At 31.9% G+C, this 17138-nt stretch overlaps 1 protein-coding gene across 1 annotated transcript in view; it reads left to right on the forward strand.

Annotated features, from left to right (window-relative positions):
• The window catches only part of LOC145256408 (lipoxygenase homology domain-containing protein 1-like), a 798046-nt gene that overhangs the window by 184437 nt on the left and 596471 nt on the right, over positions 1-17138 (forward strand). Inside the window, exons 9-11 of the mRNA XM_080115275.1 lie at positions 5517-5652; positions 6937-7081; positions 9063-9165. Of these exons, the coding sequence (XP_079971401.1) occupies positions 5517-5652; positions 6937-7081; positions 9063-9165 (384 nt within the window). The remainder of the gene's footprint in view (positions 1-5516; positions 5653-6936; positions 7082-9062; positions 9166-17138) is intronic.

Raw genomic sequence — 17138 nt, forward strand, 5'->3', positions numbered from 1 at the left:
TCTTTCTCTCTTCTGACATACCTGTGTGTCTGTTTATTACAAAAAGGGTTTACCTCGATTAGATCTTTCGTTTTTTGCAGCAAGATTTACATGACGTGTGACAATAGTAGGAAAACAATCGTTATTGATATAAATAAAATACTTACTACTCATCCGAGCAACGTCAGGTAGTCCTGCTACTTAAGAAATATGATAAATATTGTTTTAACTTTATAATATTTTATTTATTCTTAACTAAACCGGATTAGTTTTTTAATTACGAGTTGCTTTCTTCTCTTGTATTTTAAATAATTACAATTCATCGTTAGCAAATTTATTCAACAATTGATATTGATCTTCTAATGAATTATATCATTTAAGAATACTTTTTTTTGAATGATTAAATCGATCAATGAAGTTTTATTTACAAAATATATAAATATTTGTATAAAAAAGTGAACATTTCATTTTTATATGAAAAGAATCTGATTACCATAGAAAGTAAATTTTTACCATGGGTTTTTCTGTCTGCGTTGTTAGGCCTAACTAAGCAACAGTAATACAAGGTTATCCCTCCCTCCAAGTGTATGTGCACTTGAACAGCTAATAACTGTCTTAATTAGAATTTGTTTTTAGATGATGACAAACTTTGTACAAATTGGATTATTCGAATTACTGTTCTCATCTTGAATGTTATTTTCACAACGTTTCAGCTGATGTAACCTCTGAGCTTCCTCATGTGTATCTTGTCGAACTCAGGAATCTATACAGAATTCAAATGGAATCTTTCATTTAATCTACTGGTGTAGCATGCACATATTCCATCAGCCAGGATCGGGAAGAAGTCATAAGTAATTTGCAATTATATTTTTAGTATCGTCCACACTGAAGATTGAATTTTAAGCCTGTAGAAGAGCATCACTTAATTTTACTAAGGACTTTGTTCGTTATGCAATAATTTGTGGTATAATAGATGAAGTGCTGGGTAAAATTCAGTTTTAAGTGACACTCTTTTGGAGGTTGAAGGTTCAATCCTTAATGTGAGTCATATGAAGAATACAATTGCAAATTACTTAAAACTTCTACCTGGTCATGGCTGACGGAATGAAATCATGCTACTCCTGTAGATTAAATAAAAGATTGTTAAAAATTCGGTACAGATTCGCAAGTTCGACAGAAACGTTTCTGAGTTCAAAAAGATATACCTGAAGAAGGTCGGAAGTAACATCAGCCAAAACGCCGTGAGAGTAGCACTCAAGATGAGAACAATAATCCAAATAAACAAATTATCAATCCTCATCTGAAAAATTCAGAAACAATGATGGCAGACAGATTTAACTTTGGAACTAAATTCACTTTGCAATTTAACTTTTCTAACTTCTGGTCGCACTTTGACTTGAGATACTTAACTCATGCACATTCTCCAGAGAGCTTCTCTACATGATTGAAACCAAAATTCCACCACTTATCAAGATCTCGGGTCAGTCTTTCAACTGTCAGGAAAGGTAAGCCAATCTCAAACTCTTATTTAGTTAGCTCATCTCTTTAGTGGTTTTGATCTTGATTTTTCTTGAATGGAATTTTCTAGATACGATTTCTTTACATTATTTTAAATCATTTAACACCTCTAAAACCAAGATTTTTTTCCTTTTATTTTGTTTTGTCCTCATTAAAATGAATGGCTCCCCTTACCCCTTATTTTAATAAACTCCTAGGACTGACTTCCATTTCAGATCTAAAATGAAGACTTTAATCACATCTGTTATTAATATTGCTGAAAAAATGGTTGGATCATTTTATCGCTCCAGAAAGTACTTTACTCCTAATGCAATCCTCTATCTACATAAGAGTCAGATATGCCCTAAGATGAAATACTGCTTCCACATCTAAGGAGGTGCTGTTTTGAGCCGTCTTTCTTGCCATGACAGGGTACAAAATTGACTAATTTAATGGGAGATGATCTTTTTTCTCACAGAAGAAATATTTCCAACTTTTCTCCTTATTTACATGTAAAGTGCTCGACTGAGCTTCAATCTCTGGTTCCTGTTTATAAGACCTTTACAAGAATAACTCATCTTATTACCGCAGTTGCAAAGAACTTTCCTTTCTTCCTCTGCATGCCTAACATCAAACGGAATTTTCATAAATGGATTTTTTTCCAAGAACTTCCAATTTGTTGAACACATTAGCACAAGGCTGTTTCCCTAGAAACTACAACTTGGTCGACTTCAGTTCCAATGTCAACAAATACCTTTTTTTTATATTATTCCTTTTTCACCCCAAACAAGACACAGTGTCACTTAAGTGTAAAAGGCTATTATTTGGGATAAAATTTGTAGGGATATTATGTAGGGAGTTGAGTGGCAAGATGTCTGTTCACATTACACTTGAACTTTTATAAGTCTGTACAGTCCGAGAAGTAGGGACCTGGGAGAGAATTCCAAAGTCTGGCGGTTTGAGAGAAGAAACTATTCGAGTAGAAGGTTGTCTGGCATCTAGGGATCTCTACAGTGTAGGGGTGGGATTTTGCTGCTTGTCAGGTTAGTCGGGGTAATTACGTCTAGGGGGTACAAGTGCTTGGAATTCGTTAGAGCATTTTCCATTAAAATATTTGTAAAATAGGCTAAGAGATGTAATATTTCATTGATGGGACAGAAGTTTGAGTTGGTTGATAGTGTGGGACTTATTACGTTGGCAACTCTTTTTTTTTTTTTACCCTGTCTAGGAATGAGAGAATAGTAGCAGATGTACCCAAATGTGGCAGCAATACTCCATAGATGTACAGGATACTCTCAAGCATAAGTAATACTATATCATGGTAGAGAGAACCCATCTTCTTTACAGCAGCCTTGGCAATGCCCTCGATGTATTTCTTCCAATTCATGTTCCCTGTGAGTATGAAGCCGAGGAGTTTGAACGAATTTAGTCATGGATATTAGTGGTTGCGAATGTTTTTTTGTAATTATTTAATTATTAAAGGAAAGAAGTGTAGTCTTGACAGCATTGAACATTACCATCCATTTAATGTCCTCATTCCACTACAGACTGGAGGTTTTCCTCTAAGGTTTCAGCCATTTCTTTAGATATGTATTCATTCGTTTTGCCCTGCATCTGTTATAGAGTGTAGCGGCACCAGCAAATATACTGGCGATTTTATCAGGAAGGTCACGTATGAATAAGAGGAATAATAAGGGTCTAAGGATCGAACCCTGAGGCCCACCTGCATTTACATCATGTTGTTTTGATGTACAACTATTGAGGACAACTTGGATTTTTCTTTTATCTAATAAAGATTTTATTATATGTTAAGTATTCGTTTAGTAGTATCATATGATTTAATTTTCATGAGAAGACCATCGTACCATACCCTGCCAAAGGCTTTAATATATCTAGGGCTACTGCCCTAGCCTCCCTTGCCATATCCAGTGCATGGTATATATGTTCAGAGATTATAGCTAGGATATCTGCAGTAGAATGAGGTTGCCTAAATATATACTGTTGGTTGGAACGAAGTGTATTATTTACGAAGTGATGGACTAGTGCTTTATTAATTAAGGACTCAAAGATTTTGTTGAAGAGAGGGAATAATTGAGTGATAATTTAGTTGGTCAGTTCTTTAGCCCGAATTCTTGTAAACTGGTGCCACAGAAGCAATTTTCCAGCAGCCAGGAAAGTAAGATTCGGTGAGGCATTTGTTGAAGAGTTTGGAGAGAACTGGGGCAACCTCAGTGGAGCATTTTTTTAATAGTATAGTCGGAATGAGATTCGGTCCATATGCCGTTGCAGTTTCTATAATATCACAAAGTTGGGAAGAAGTGTTTTCAGATCATCAGTGTGGTTTCTGTCTGCAAAGGAAAGTCTCTGAGAGAATGGTTTGCTAGGTCCAAAGTGAAGTTGGAGACAAACAAGTTAGCCTTCTCGGTTGTTGTGCAAACAACCTTAAACTTTATCATTCAATTGACAATCCATTCATCTCATTAATAAGTATTAATGAGTCTTTGAGTGGCTTTTGACCGGAATAAATAATAAAAACGTCTTCATAAAGAGTCTGAATGCAATAAAAATAAGTATCCTCTATTAAGTTGTGTATGCAATTTTTTGGAAAAATCTTTAGAAATTGTTTTTTAAAATTCATTGTTTGGATACCATTTAAACTCATTCAATTGAAAGTCAAACAATAAATCTACAAGTATTTTACATATATAGCATAAAAAACTACTAGAAAGTGAGGGAGAGAGAGAAAGAATCTTAATGCAAATTAACCCGGAATACCCCCTCTCCAGTCGGCATAGATAACCATAACACAATCCTCTTCTTATTATAATGCTAACTGGACGCCCAGCATTGCCCGGTCATACAATACGTTTAAATATGATATTTTAATTTAGGCAAATTGCGTATGTATTTTTCAATCTTCTATTGAATATTATATATTACGAGGAATAATTTTCTCAGTGGATTAATTCGCAAAAAAAAAAAAAAAAAATAATAATAATGATAATGTAGTTCATCAAATTCAGTCTGTGCTTGTTAACAATATCACACAGCTGATATTTGGGCTTGACGATGAATGCCCTGGAAATGTCACTTCTGATTAATGTTTAGTTTTAAAATATGCAAAAGAAGAAATGATTTGTGGCAATTTTAAATGGTACCTCTTTTTTAATCATAAATTGAACTCATTAATAAGAAAAAATTAAAAATAAAATGGTAAGGTACACGGAATCATTCGATCTGTAGTCGAATGTGCCAACACTTAGATATATCTCCAGATGGCAGTAATTCTGTTTTTTTAAGAAGAAATAATTTGCTGAGATTTTATTATCTGTTTTGGCCGGTGTAACGTAAAATATTCCCCTGTAAAAATTATTCTTTTTATCTATAAGAAAGAAAGATTATTTTTAGAGTCAAATGTTTTTTAGATTTTCCATACTAATCGGATGAATTTCTTTACAAAACATATCTAAGAATACTGCCAGACATATAAATTACCTTTGTCTGAAATTTGCAAAAGATAGGCTCAGACGTTTCGGAACCTATGAGGAAGGAACTCACATACACACACACATGCGCACAAAGTGACTTTTATATAATAGTAGAGATAGAGATAGAGATAATGATGAATGGTATCGGTTCTCCATTATAATTAAGGTAGGCTATAACAGAAGGTTCATTTGAGTTTAAAGATGAATTAATAGACGACAGACGATATCAAATTTCTACAGAGAAACATCTTTTAATTTAACTGTGCTGAAAAGGAATTAAAACAGCTTCAATTTAAAAAACAATAAACATTCAATCTGTACAAAGAACACCATGCGACTTGGTAGATTTCCATATCGTTATCGATTTGGAGAAACCAATGAACAGACAATGAACTTGCCTCAACAGGCAGGAAACCGAAATCATGAATAATTTTGTGACTATTATAAAAAATTCGTATCCATTTTTTTGTTATGAATCATAAAACCGATATTGCTTCTCCAGAATGGTACAAACTAATCAAATATTATTGTTTAATAATTTATTTTCAACAGGTTGTCGTGACGAACGTAAAAGGTAATAAAATTCCTTATTATTTTCCTTGTGGAAAATGGTTATCCCTGGATGAGGAAGGTGGCAGCATCAGTCGAAACCTCATTGGAAGTAAAAATCCTTTTTCTAAGAGGAAAGGTAAATCACTCATTCCCAAAACTTTTCCTTTTTCAATAATTCCATTTTGTATTTATATCAAACACAATCCAGATTTTTTTTTATAAAAAGCAATATTTGGGATAAAAGCAGATTTCTTTTTATAAAAAGCAATATTTGGGATAAAAGCATATTTTTTTTTGTTTTTTTTGTATCTACCCTAGATTTTCTTTTTTTAAAAATTTTTTTCAATTTTATTTTATTCAATTTTTTTGCTACATTCATGAATTGCAGTTTTATATCCTGGCTGCAACATATACGCATGAAATATTTGAGAAAGTTCATTTAAGTTAATTTTCGAATAATATATTAAACTCAACTGCAACTTAAAAAAAAAAAAAAAACTGGCTAAGTTGCTTCCTTTGTCAACTCAAATTTCTAGAAAATCCCCAAAATTGACCTTAAAACATTACAAAAATAACAAAATCAGTTTACAATAATTTTTCTTCAGGAACTGTTTGCTCGATTTAGTGTCCTTCGAAACGATTATTAGGAACAATGAAACCCAATTTACAGGAATGTGAATATTAATTCAATATGCAAGTCACGTAGTTGTGAGGACAACTCATACATGCAGACACATGCAAAGTTAATTTATAAATGTAGTAAAATAGAGAGAATGCACATCATACGTCTGCTTAACAAATTACTCAAACAAGATTTCTCATTTTATACAAAAACTTTTATTCAGTATTTGAAATATTTTCAAAACTATAACAAAGTGTTTTCAAATTATAATAAGTACATAAATCAGCTATGAGACTGTATACCTGCACCTGACAACATAAGGATGGGCCAAATTGTTAGCTATGCTTGACTTCTCAATATTGTATGAAGTATTTCTGAAGTCATGTCATGTTAATATTGATACCTCATGATGATGATGATGGTGGTGGTGGTGGTGGTAATGGTGTTGATGATGATGTGAAGAAAAAGAAGAAGAAGAAGAAGAAGAAGAAAAACTGCTCTTCATCATTAACCCTAAGTCTGGGGGTAGCAGATGAGAATAACCAGGATCGTGGTTGAGATCCTAATTCAGTCTCATCTCATGAAACAGACCTGGCAGTTTAATCCTAAATGTGTAATGTCTGCTAATGTAATAAAGTAAAAAAAAAAAAAATCGTAAAAATTATCAGAATGATCTCCTTTTTTGGAGTACTCCAAACTGCAAACTAAATTTTTGATAAAAATAGTTGTTCAAGATGCTTACACTAATTAGATGATCATCTCAAATGAAAAATTTAAAATTCCCTTTTTTTTTTCCAGATAACATTTATGACGTTACCATCTATACTGGGAATGTCAAAGGGGCTGGAACGGATGCATCTGTTTTTATTACTTTATTTGGAGAATTTTCCAATTCTGGAGAACGTCGATTAAAAAATGGGAAAAATAATTTTCAACGAGGAAGGTGAATATTGACTGCAAAACATTTTTTTATTATAATTCACCTAAACTATATATTTTATGACATTATTGCAGAAATTTATAGCTTTTAGGAATAAAAATCTTATGAAATGATAAAAAATTTTAAAACTGTAAGAATTATACATGAGTTGGCATGTGAAAGAATAAAATTTATTAAACTTTATTAAATGGAAAGTTTTTGTAGATGATGGATATTTGCATTTGTTTCTTTTTCCACCTAGTTACTTATATTACATACGTGTACAATTGAATGTCATTTGTAACGCAGTTATTGACATTATCTATATGATAATACGTTAGGGAATTTTCTGTTTTGTTGTTCGTCATCACTTTCCACACGTATTTAGTTTTGGTGTTGTTTAAATAAGCATTCTAACTTTATCCATTTTAAAATGAATTCTTTCAAAATCGAATGCTTTCGTCCCATTTTTTACTTAAAAAAATTACTGTATGCATTCTTGTTACTTCAATACTATTTTCATACAGATCTAAGTTTTACAATTTTAAATAAACACATATGCACGTAAAAACAACAAACGGACTTCTACTGATTCTATGCTCCAACAACAACATGGCAAAAAAAGAAAGAAAAACATACTGATGATGAAGTGTACCTTCGAAATATATTTATAAATTTCAATATAAATTTCAAACAAAATAAATGTTTATTTTGTAATAATGCGTTGTTTTGTCTTCAAACGTATTTAATACATATTTATTTTATTATGTACAAGGGATTGTTACTAATGCGTTACCACTCATCAAGGTGCAAAGGCTACTCCAGGACAAAGATTAATGGCTTCTGTCATGTGGATAGTAAGACTAACACCACGAGGATCGCAAACGATGGATCCGGGCATAATTTAATTGTTTAAGATTTGTTAACATTAGACTTGAAAACAGTTATGCTGTAGTCAGCTGGGAAGTAGCCCAAGGTATTGCATTCTACAAATAAACAGCGCTTGAATAGTAACTCTGCATATGGAAGTTCTGTCTTGCTCCAGGCACATAGACAATGAAAGGAAAGTTACTCATTTGTAGCTAGACAAGTTCCCGCTGTGAATGTTTTACAATCGCAACCAATGACTCGAGTGTAGCATTGTGATGATACTCCCGTCGATTTCAATGTGTGACGTCCGTCACACCAATTAAATTTTTGGAAATCTACCCAGATGGTTTGTTTTTAGTGGTGAAGACTTTAGGTAGAACCAACCATATTTTTGATACAACTGCTAATCTCAGTCGGTGCAATAGTTGCCACAGGATAGAGTTGATAGCAGACCTAAGATTTTACATCAGAATTGTCCTTCTTCTAGATAGATGTTATAACCAAGACTAAGGGTGCATCTTTCCCAGGATACTAATGTGTGAATTTCTATATCCCGGCGTAGTACATACAGCGCCTAGCATTCCAAAATGGTCACCCATATGGTACTGATCAGGCTTATCGTTGCTTAACTTTGGTGATCTGGCGAGAACTGATATGTCAACGTGATTATACAGCATTTAAAATGAAAATAACGATAGAATAGAAAGACTAGAAACGTCTCTTCTATGAAAGAAAGGCAGTAGAGACGAAAAGATGACATCTCTTGCGAGACTTCACAACCGAATTTGTACTTTGTCAAAGCAGGGACACATCACATAAGAATTTAAAAATTAATTTTGCATCGTATCTTCAGCGATTATGCAATCTCATTTAAAAAAAATGGTGGAGGACGATAACGTACATACAAACATGAAAATGTCTAAGCATATTATTATTATTATTATTATTATTATTATTATTATTATTATTATTATTATTATTCAGAGAAAAAAATTCCAAATGATAATTTTATTGTGAATTATCTTTCTCTTCTAATTCTCATATATTTGTTTTTATAATTTTTAAAACAAATCATTTAAAAAGGTTCAAAGTCTTGATTCTTTTAAAATGTTTCTTTGATCTAACTCATTTTCAGAATTGATCAGTTTATTGTAAAATGTCCATGTTTAGGACATTTGGAAAGAATACGTATTGGACATGACGACTCAGGATTTGGGCCCGGGTGGTTCTTGGAAAAGGTAGGTTACTTACGGATATTTATACAGATATTCATAATACACTATTTTATGGTTTTAATGAAGTAAAACATTGAGTTAATTTGTTCTTTTGGTTTTATTGCAGAATACAATATATCATATAACTGACTCCAACACTTCTTATTTTGTTTAACTGCACATAAATCTTCAATTTACTTTGATTTGTAAATGTGGTGTATTGTCTTAAAATTTATAATGAATCTGTTCAGTTTGCATGGGGAAGATTGTGTATTACCTTGACTAAAGGCTTATCCCTCATTCTCAAATGTTCGGAATAAACATCATCTTTTTTTCTCTTTTTTCAAATTTAAATGCTTCAAATGACGTTTCAAATTTCTTATAATAGTTTATATTGAATGCAGTTATTCAGAAGCAAAATTGTCTGTGATGTAATCATTTCTAGTGTTATCCTGATACAATCTTTCATAGAAATCTGCCTAGTCTTTGAAAACATTTTCCTTATTTGAAATAATTTGTTCCGTTAATATAGTATGTTCCTTACCTTATGATTTTGGATCTTACATTCAACGTTCTTAACAAAACAAAATACGTTTCTTGCATTCGTAAATGATTTTACTTTTCAATAATTAATATTCCATTTTTTTTTTGAGTCTATCTTTGCTGACTTGTGTCTTAGATTCAGCTTTGCCAATCTTATTTACAAGTTAGAAAACATTTCATCCAAGGCATGAAAATTGTTAAACAAAATGTTTTTACTATAGGCTTTAAAAATAAAGGTACAGGATTCAATTTGAAATGTATTTATCTTCAAAGTGCACTTTTATAAATTTTACAAAGTAAGGTATAAAAATTTGATTTAAATTGAATCAAAAAATTACCATGGACTTATTTTAGGTAATGTACATTCTGTTGCACTTTTAAAAAAATCATTGAAAATTTTATATCTATATCATTAATTGATAGATGAAAGATAATGTTTTTAAATTGCAACAATTCCTCACCAGCGAAAATATTTGTTACTGTTATTCTATTATTATTATTATTTAAAACATTTTGTGTCCTGATCTTTCGTGCGAGGACTAATTTTGTTGTATTGCCTGCTTTTAACTCAAGTTTAACTTCTACTTTTATAAACCGAATGTGGGAAAAAGTGAAATAATATCTATGCACATTGCCGAAAACGGTGAACGAGTTTGTCCCTTGAAATTAAATCCAGAAAAGGGTGACCATCTGTTGTTGATTATGTAGATTTAACAAAATATTATAGACCAAATCAGTAACACTGAAAAAAACAACAACAAAAAAAAATTGACAAATACTATACAGCAAAAAACAAAAACCTAATTCACCTTTGGTACAATACCATTTCTTTATCAAATAAATATGTTTGAGGAAGTATATGGTAAGTATATACTTTATTATTTTTTCCTGAATAAATTTTATATTAGCAATATTGCATAACAAAGGAAATTGTCTAAGTATTAATTATCAGTAGAAATTAAACACTTATCCATTACAAGCACGTATACAATTGATAAAAGAATAATCTCCATATATATCTTCATATATATCTTCATATATATCTCCATATATATCTTCATATATATCTTCATATATATCTCCATATATATCTCCATATATATCTTCATATATATCTCCATATATATCTTCATATATATCTTCATATATATCTTCATATATATCTCCATATATATCTTCATATATATCTTCATATATATCTTCATTTATATCTTCATATATATCTCCATATGTATATCTTCATATATATCTTCATATATATCTCCATATACATCTTCATATATATCTTCATATATATCTTCACATATACATTCATATCTTCATATATATCTTCATATATATCTTCATATATATCTTCATATATGCATTCATATCTTCATATATATTTCCATATATATCTTCATATATATCTTTATATATATTTCCATATATATCTTCATATATATCTTCATATATACATTCATATCTCCATATATATCTTCATATATATCTTCATATATATTTCCATATATATCTTCATATATATATATATATCTTCATATATATTTCCATATATATCTTTATATATATCTTCATATATATCTTCATATATATCTTTATATATATCTTCATATATATCTCCATATATATCTTCATATATATCTCCATATTTATCTTCATATATATGGAGGTTATACTTTTATACTCGTTATTCCTGCCGAAATTCCCCTCTGCATCAAAGTACCGTAGGTTTGCAAGAACAGATGCCACATACAAATTCAATACATCTAGGCTAATAAAAAAGTTATGACATTAAATGTTTATAAAATATATAAAACCAACCAGCAAATTTGGTGTAAGAAATTAAATAAATAATAATGGCGATAATACAGTTCTCAAGAAAATTCAATTTTTACTTTTGACAATCGATTTGCAAACTTATAATTCAAATGTAATTCATGATATAAAACTGAATATTAGTTGAAATACAGTAGCGTCCAAAAGTTAAGGAACGATCGCTCATTTTTTTAATGGCTTCTAACTTTATCTATGAAAAAGAAAAAAAAAATTGTTTTGGTGAATTTTCCAATGTTTAATAATGGTAGTTAAAGAAAAAAAATTTTTTTTTTAATTTTTGATTTTAATACATATTAGTTTTTTTTACATATAAATAAATTTTATTAAACTACGGGCGTCCAAAAGTTTAGGAACGCAGAAAATTAATACAAACGTTAACAATTTTATTAACAACTAGCGGGGGTACCCGGCGTTGCCCGAGTGTTTGTTTCCGGGACGGGGGGGGGGGGAGTTTTAAAAAATGTTATGGTAGGTAAGTAGGAAGGATCAAACCCGGAGTCATGAGTAAAAGTAGGAAAATAAAGTGTGAAAAAAAAACAAAAAAAAAAAACATCTGCAACGTTAACAGTTCGGCCACCAAGAAAAGTCCATTCCAGTTGTTTAGGAAAAAAAAAAAAAAAAAAAAAAAACGACTACGGTAGGTCGGCGCGAACGTGAAAATATAATGTGAATTGTCCAGCACGCTAACCACTACGCCACAGAGCACTGCAGCTTAGTTTAGTGATTTTAAATAACTTCACGTGAAAGAACTACGAAGCCAAACCGGTGTTCTCTTCTCAACTGTTCCTTGTGAACGATCCCCAAACGGTGTTAAGTGGTGGCAGGGGGAGGAGTAACTTATTAGAGAGAAAATATTTTACCACTTCCATTGATCTTAACCGATTTTGGCCGTGACTTTTCAGCAGAAAAAGTATAGAAATCTAAGATTATCGAGGAATTTGAGAAATAATAAGCCTATAACACACCTCAGATTTTGTTCTGCCGTTTGTGCATATTATATTTGCATGAAATATCTTGATTTTTAATCCTATTAAGGTCAAAATCAGACGAGAAAAAATGAGTACATTTTATTTATATAGAGACAACAAAATGTCGACTCCGAATATTCGAAAAAGGCTATCTGTACAAGAAAAACAGCTTATTTGTGACCATTATGATGAAAAAAAGGCCATAGGGGAGATTGCTAAAATATTGAAAAGGTCTAAAAGCGTTGTTTTTCGGATTATTGAAAATAGAAAAAAAGTTTTACCATTGACTGAAAAGAAAAATTCGGGCCAACAAACGATCTCGCGAAGATTAAACGAAGTTGGATTATTTTCAAGAAGTCCATGCTCAAAGCCTTTAATTTCTATTAAGAATAAAAAGGCCAGATTGTTATTCGCCGAAAACATTAGTTTTGGGAAGAAAAAAAATGGGAAAAGGTTCATTTTATTGATGAATCTAAATTTAATCTTTTCGGATCAGACAAAAGACCACATGTCAGAAGAAAAAATAGAGAAAGACTATCCCCTAAGTGCGTTAAAAGTACAGTAAAATTTGGAAGCGGCAGTATAATGGTATAGGGCATGATCTCTTCAAAAGGAACTGGCCCCTTGTGAGAATTCATGGAAAAGTTAATGCCCGAATGTACAGAGAATTGATTAGAGAACATGTGGTACCTAATCTTTCTAATTCTGATATCTTTATGCAAGACAACGCACCGTGCCATAAAGCAAAAATAGTTTTAGAAGAGCTAAATAGATCCAATATTTGCGTTATGGATTGGCCAGCTCAGAGCCCAGATCTGAATCCAATTAAAAATGTTTGGAAAATTATTGGTGATAAGATCACAGAACCCCCCCCCCCAAAAAAAAAATCTTGATGATTTATGGGAATGTATAAAAACATCCTGGAATAATATTTCACCTATAACATGTGAACGATTGGTTCTGTCTTGCAGCAAAAGACGTCATAGTGTGATTGAAAACAAGGGGCTTTTCACTAAATACTGAAAGGATTCTTTATTTTTTCATAATGAATTTCCCTCGTTCGTTAACTTTTGGACGCCTGTAATTTAATTAAATTTATTTATATGTAAAAAAAACTAATATGTATTAAAATTAAAAATTAAAAATTTTTTTTTTCTGTAACTACCATTATTAAACATTGGAAAATTCACCAAAAATGTTTTTTTCTTTTTCAGAGATAAAGTTAGAAGCCATTAAAAAAGAATTTAATTTCAGAATAAATTTTTTCTTGGGCGAATCAGAGTGAAGTGTTAGCAACTAAAAAAAAAAGATATTTGCTGACTGACACGAAATCTTTCTTTCAGTAGCGACTCCCAAAGAATAGATCAACCTGTTATAAGGATGATCTTGATTTATTTACAATGCATCGATGCTGTCACAGATTGTCTAGTATATATATATATATATATATATATATATATATATATATATATATATATATATATATATATATATATATATATATACTAACAGGTCGTAAAATATGCATAAATATTATATTTTAATTAATGCAAAATTCTAGTTTATTATAAACAGAAATACCGTAGGTATTAAATACAACGTTAAATTCCTTTGAAAGAAAACGAAGTAAAAAACTTCGTTTTCTTTCAAAGGAATTTAAAATAAACCGGAAAGAAACCGAGACATGTGCATACGAATATTGTGCTTTTTTTCTAAACAGTTCACTTCTTGTAAGTAAAAAAATACTCCAGCTGAGATTGAATCCAAAACCTAAAAACAGTGTCAAGTACGATAACCAACAGGCCAGCTTGCCACGCAATCAAACAGTGTTTTCAAGCCTACTTATTTTTAACATAAGTAATCTGTCATGAGAACGATTCTAGCATGCGCATTCGTGAAACAGTTGACAAACAGATGAAAATTTAATGACCCCCCCCACATACCAATTTTTCAATTTTGACCCTTTAGAAGCCTTTTTTTCCGGATGAAAACCGATTAAAAAAAAATTTCCACATGTTTTCACCAAATTTCAAGTCTGTAGATCAAAAATGTGTTGAATATAGGGTGGAACGATAAAATTGTCACTATAGAAAAGACGACATGATTCCATTTCCGTTTGATGAAAACTTGTTTACTTTTTTTGTTGTAGACCATCTACTATTTGGCCTGTTGTGTACAAATCCAAAGAGCAATAGGAGCCTTCCATCATGTCTGAAAGTGACACAATGTTCAACAAGCGAGATAAGAGATGTGCCACTGTACAACTCATGCTCTCTACCGATTCAAGTTATGACAACAGGACCTCAAAATGCAAATCCGGGTTGTTCAATGCTTGAGAGCACAGCTCAATGAAGTTTATGGCTATGGTTATGGTCTTTGGTGTGGTTTCAAGCGAAGGCCACATCATGCCACCTCACATCTTCAAAATGTTGAAAGTCACCACCAATGTGTACCTGGATGTGTTGAAGAGTGTAGTGATTCCCAGGTGCAATCAGATGGTTGCTGGCAAACCCTGCGTGTGGCAACAGGACTCTGCACTCGTCCAAAGAGACCAAAGCTTGTCTTCAGAAGGAGTGCTACAACTCCTCCCCTGCTCTGAATCCACTGGACTACTTTGCTTGGTCATATGTTGAGAACATCACCACTATTACCCCCCCACACACACACACATAACCCCAAAGCCAACCTGATCGCTGAGTATTCGCCAAACTCCCACTGGCGCTTGTGGAAAAAGCCTGCTCTCAGTTCCGGGCCCATATTGATGTGGTCATCAGGCTGAAGTTCTACTGCATAATCAAGTTACCTGAATTGACTTTTTCAATAAAAGTTTTCAAATAAAGCTGTAATGTTGCTTTCTTTGAGGCAACAACTTTATTGTTCCATCCTCTATATAGGTTGAAAAGTGTCCTCCCACAGACATTGTCACTTATAATATATATATATATATATATATATATATATATATATATATAAATTACGCCTTGTCTTGTCTCGGCAGATGAGTCTAACGCATATCTTATTTTTCTTTTAATATTATTCTTTTAATATTATTCTTTTAATATTATTGAAATTCTTTCCCCTTTTCCTTGTACCTATTTGTGAATTATTCCATGGATTTCGGCCTTTTGGATTATTTTGGACCGTCTTCCAATTACGCGATTCCCTTGGACTTTACTTGCGCAAATGGAAATTTAACTAACTTTCTTGGATTTGCAATTTTAGATTTTACCGTCATTGGATACTTTACCTTTTACCAGACTATCCATTCACGTGAAATCACCTTTTTCTTCACCCTATTCTCTTTGCTTCACTTTTTGTTATCAAGTAAGATCTTTGCAGTGTCATCAAATACTTTTGCAAGCAAAATCCGAACCCTTTGATGAGAAGGAAATTATTTCTTCGAAACTACACAGATTAAGGACTATCCACTTACTTAGTGTTTCCTTTTCAAAATTAAATATGTTTTTAACTCTTTTTCAAAGTGTTTTTTAATATGTTTTATTAACTATTTGTTCTTATATATATATATATATATATATATATATATATATATATATATATATATATATTAGACATTAAGAGGAGATTATAGATATATATATATAAATACCCGTTCACATACACCTTTCACAATAAAGATAGAACCCAGAATTAGATAGAATCGAGCAATTGCATCGACAATGGACAATGCCAGACCCAAAGTGGGTTTCAATATACTGCATCTCATTAGTGACGTGCTCCGACACAGGCGCGAACCCAGGTCGTCACACTCATGAAGTGTGCAATACTGACGACCTAACCATATGGGCCACAGCGCAATCTATGGACTATGCCTCGATTTTTTAAAATTCTTATATTTTTTTTTTATCCATTTCTACATTCTACGATGTGACAAGCAACGCGTCATACAACTAAGATAGTTACTGCTGGTATGCAGGCAGTAAATATCACATCTACAAACATTAACTGAAATTAGCCGACTTCCCAGACACGATTTCGGAACAACCTTATTTGTTGAGGGACATCACCATATGGTTAGGTCGTCAGTATTGCACACTTCATGAGTGCGATGACCTGGGTTCACGCCTATGTCAGAGCACGTCACTGATGATATGCAGTACATCGAAACCCACTTTGGGTCTGGTGTTGTCCGTTGTCGATGCAATTGCTCGATTCTATCTAATTCTGTGTTCTATCTTTATCGTGAAAGGTGTATGTGAACGGGTATTTATATATATATATATCTATAATCTCCTCTTAATATCTAATATATGTAGAAAAAGTGGGTTATCCTTCGTAAGGACGTGATGTCCCTCAACAAATAAGGTTTTGTTGGAGTTTTCAACAATGATAAGGCCATCATCTCTATAAAGTCCCACGTTGTTGTTGGGGATAAACTTTGTGAGATTGTATACGATGAAAAGGCCTACTAAGTCGGTGACCTCAGCTGCATCAAGTGCATCCATTGCGAGGTCGAAGGAAGTAGGTTGGTCTATTTTAGTCCATTTTATTAATTTATTATTTGATTAACTTACTAATATTATTACCTATTTTTATATTATCAAAATAAACCTGTAACGTACAATTCATTAATTTATCCTCCTATTTTCCTTATCTCTTTCTTTCTTTCAACCAGAACGTCCAACAATT

Source organism: Euprymna scolopes, chromosome 32 (genome assembly GCF_053919585.1).
Source record: "Euprymna scolopes isolate OS-2025 chromosome 32, ASM5391958v1, whole genome shotgun sequence".
Classification (NCBI taxonomy): Eukaryota; Metazoa; Mollusca; class Cephalopoda; order Sepiida; family Sepiolidae; genus Euprymna; species Euprymna scolopes.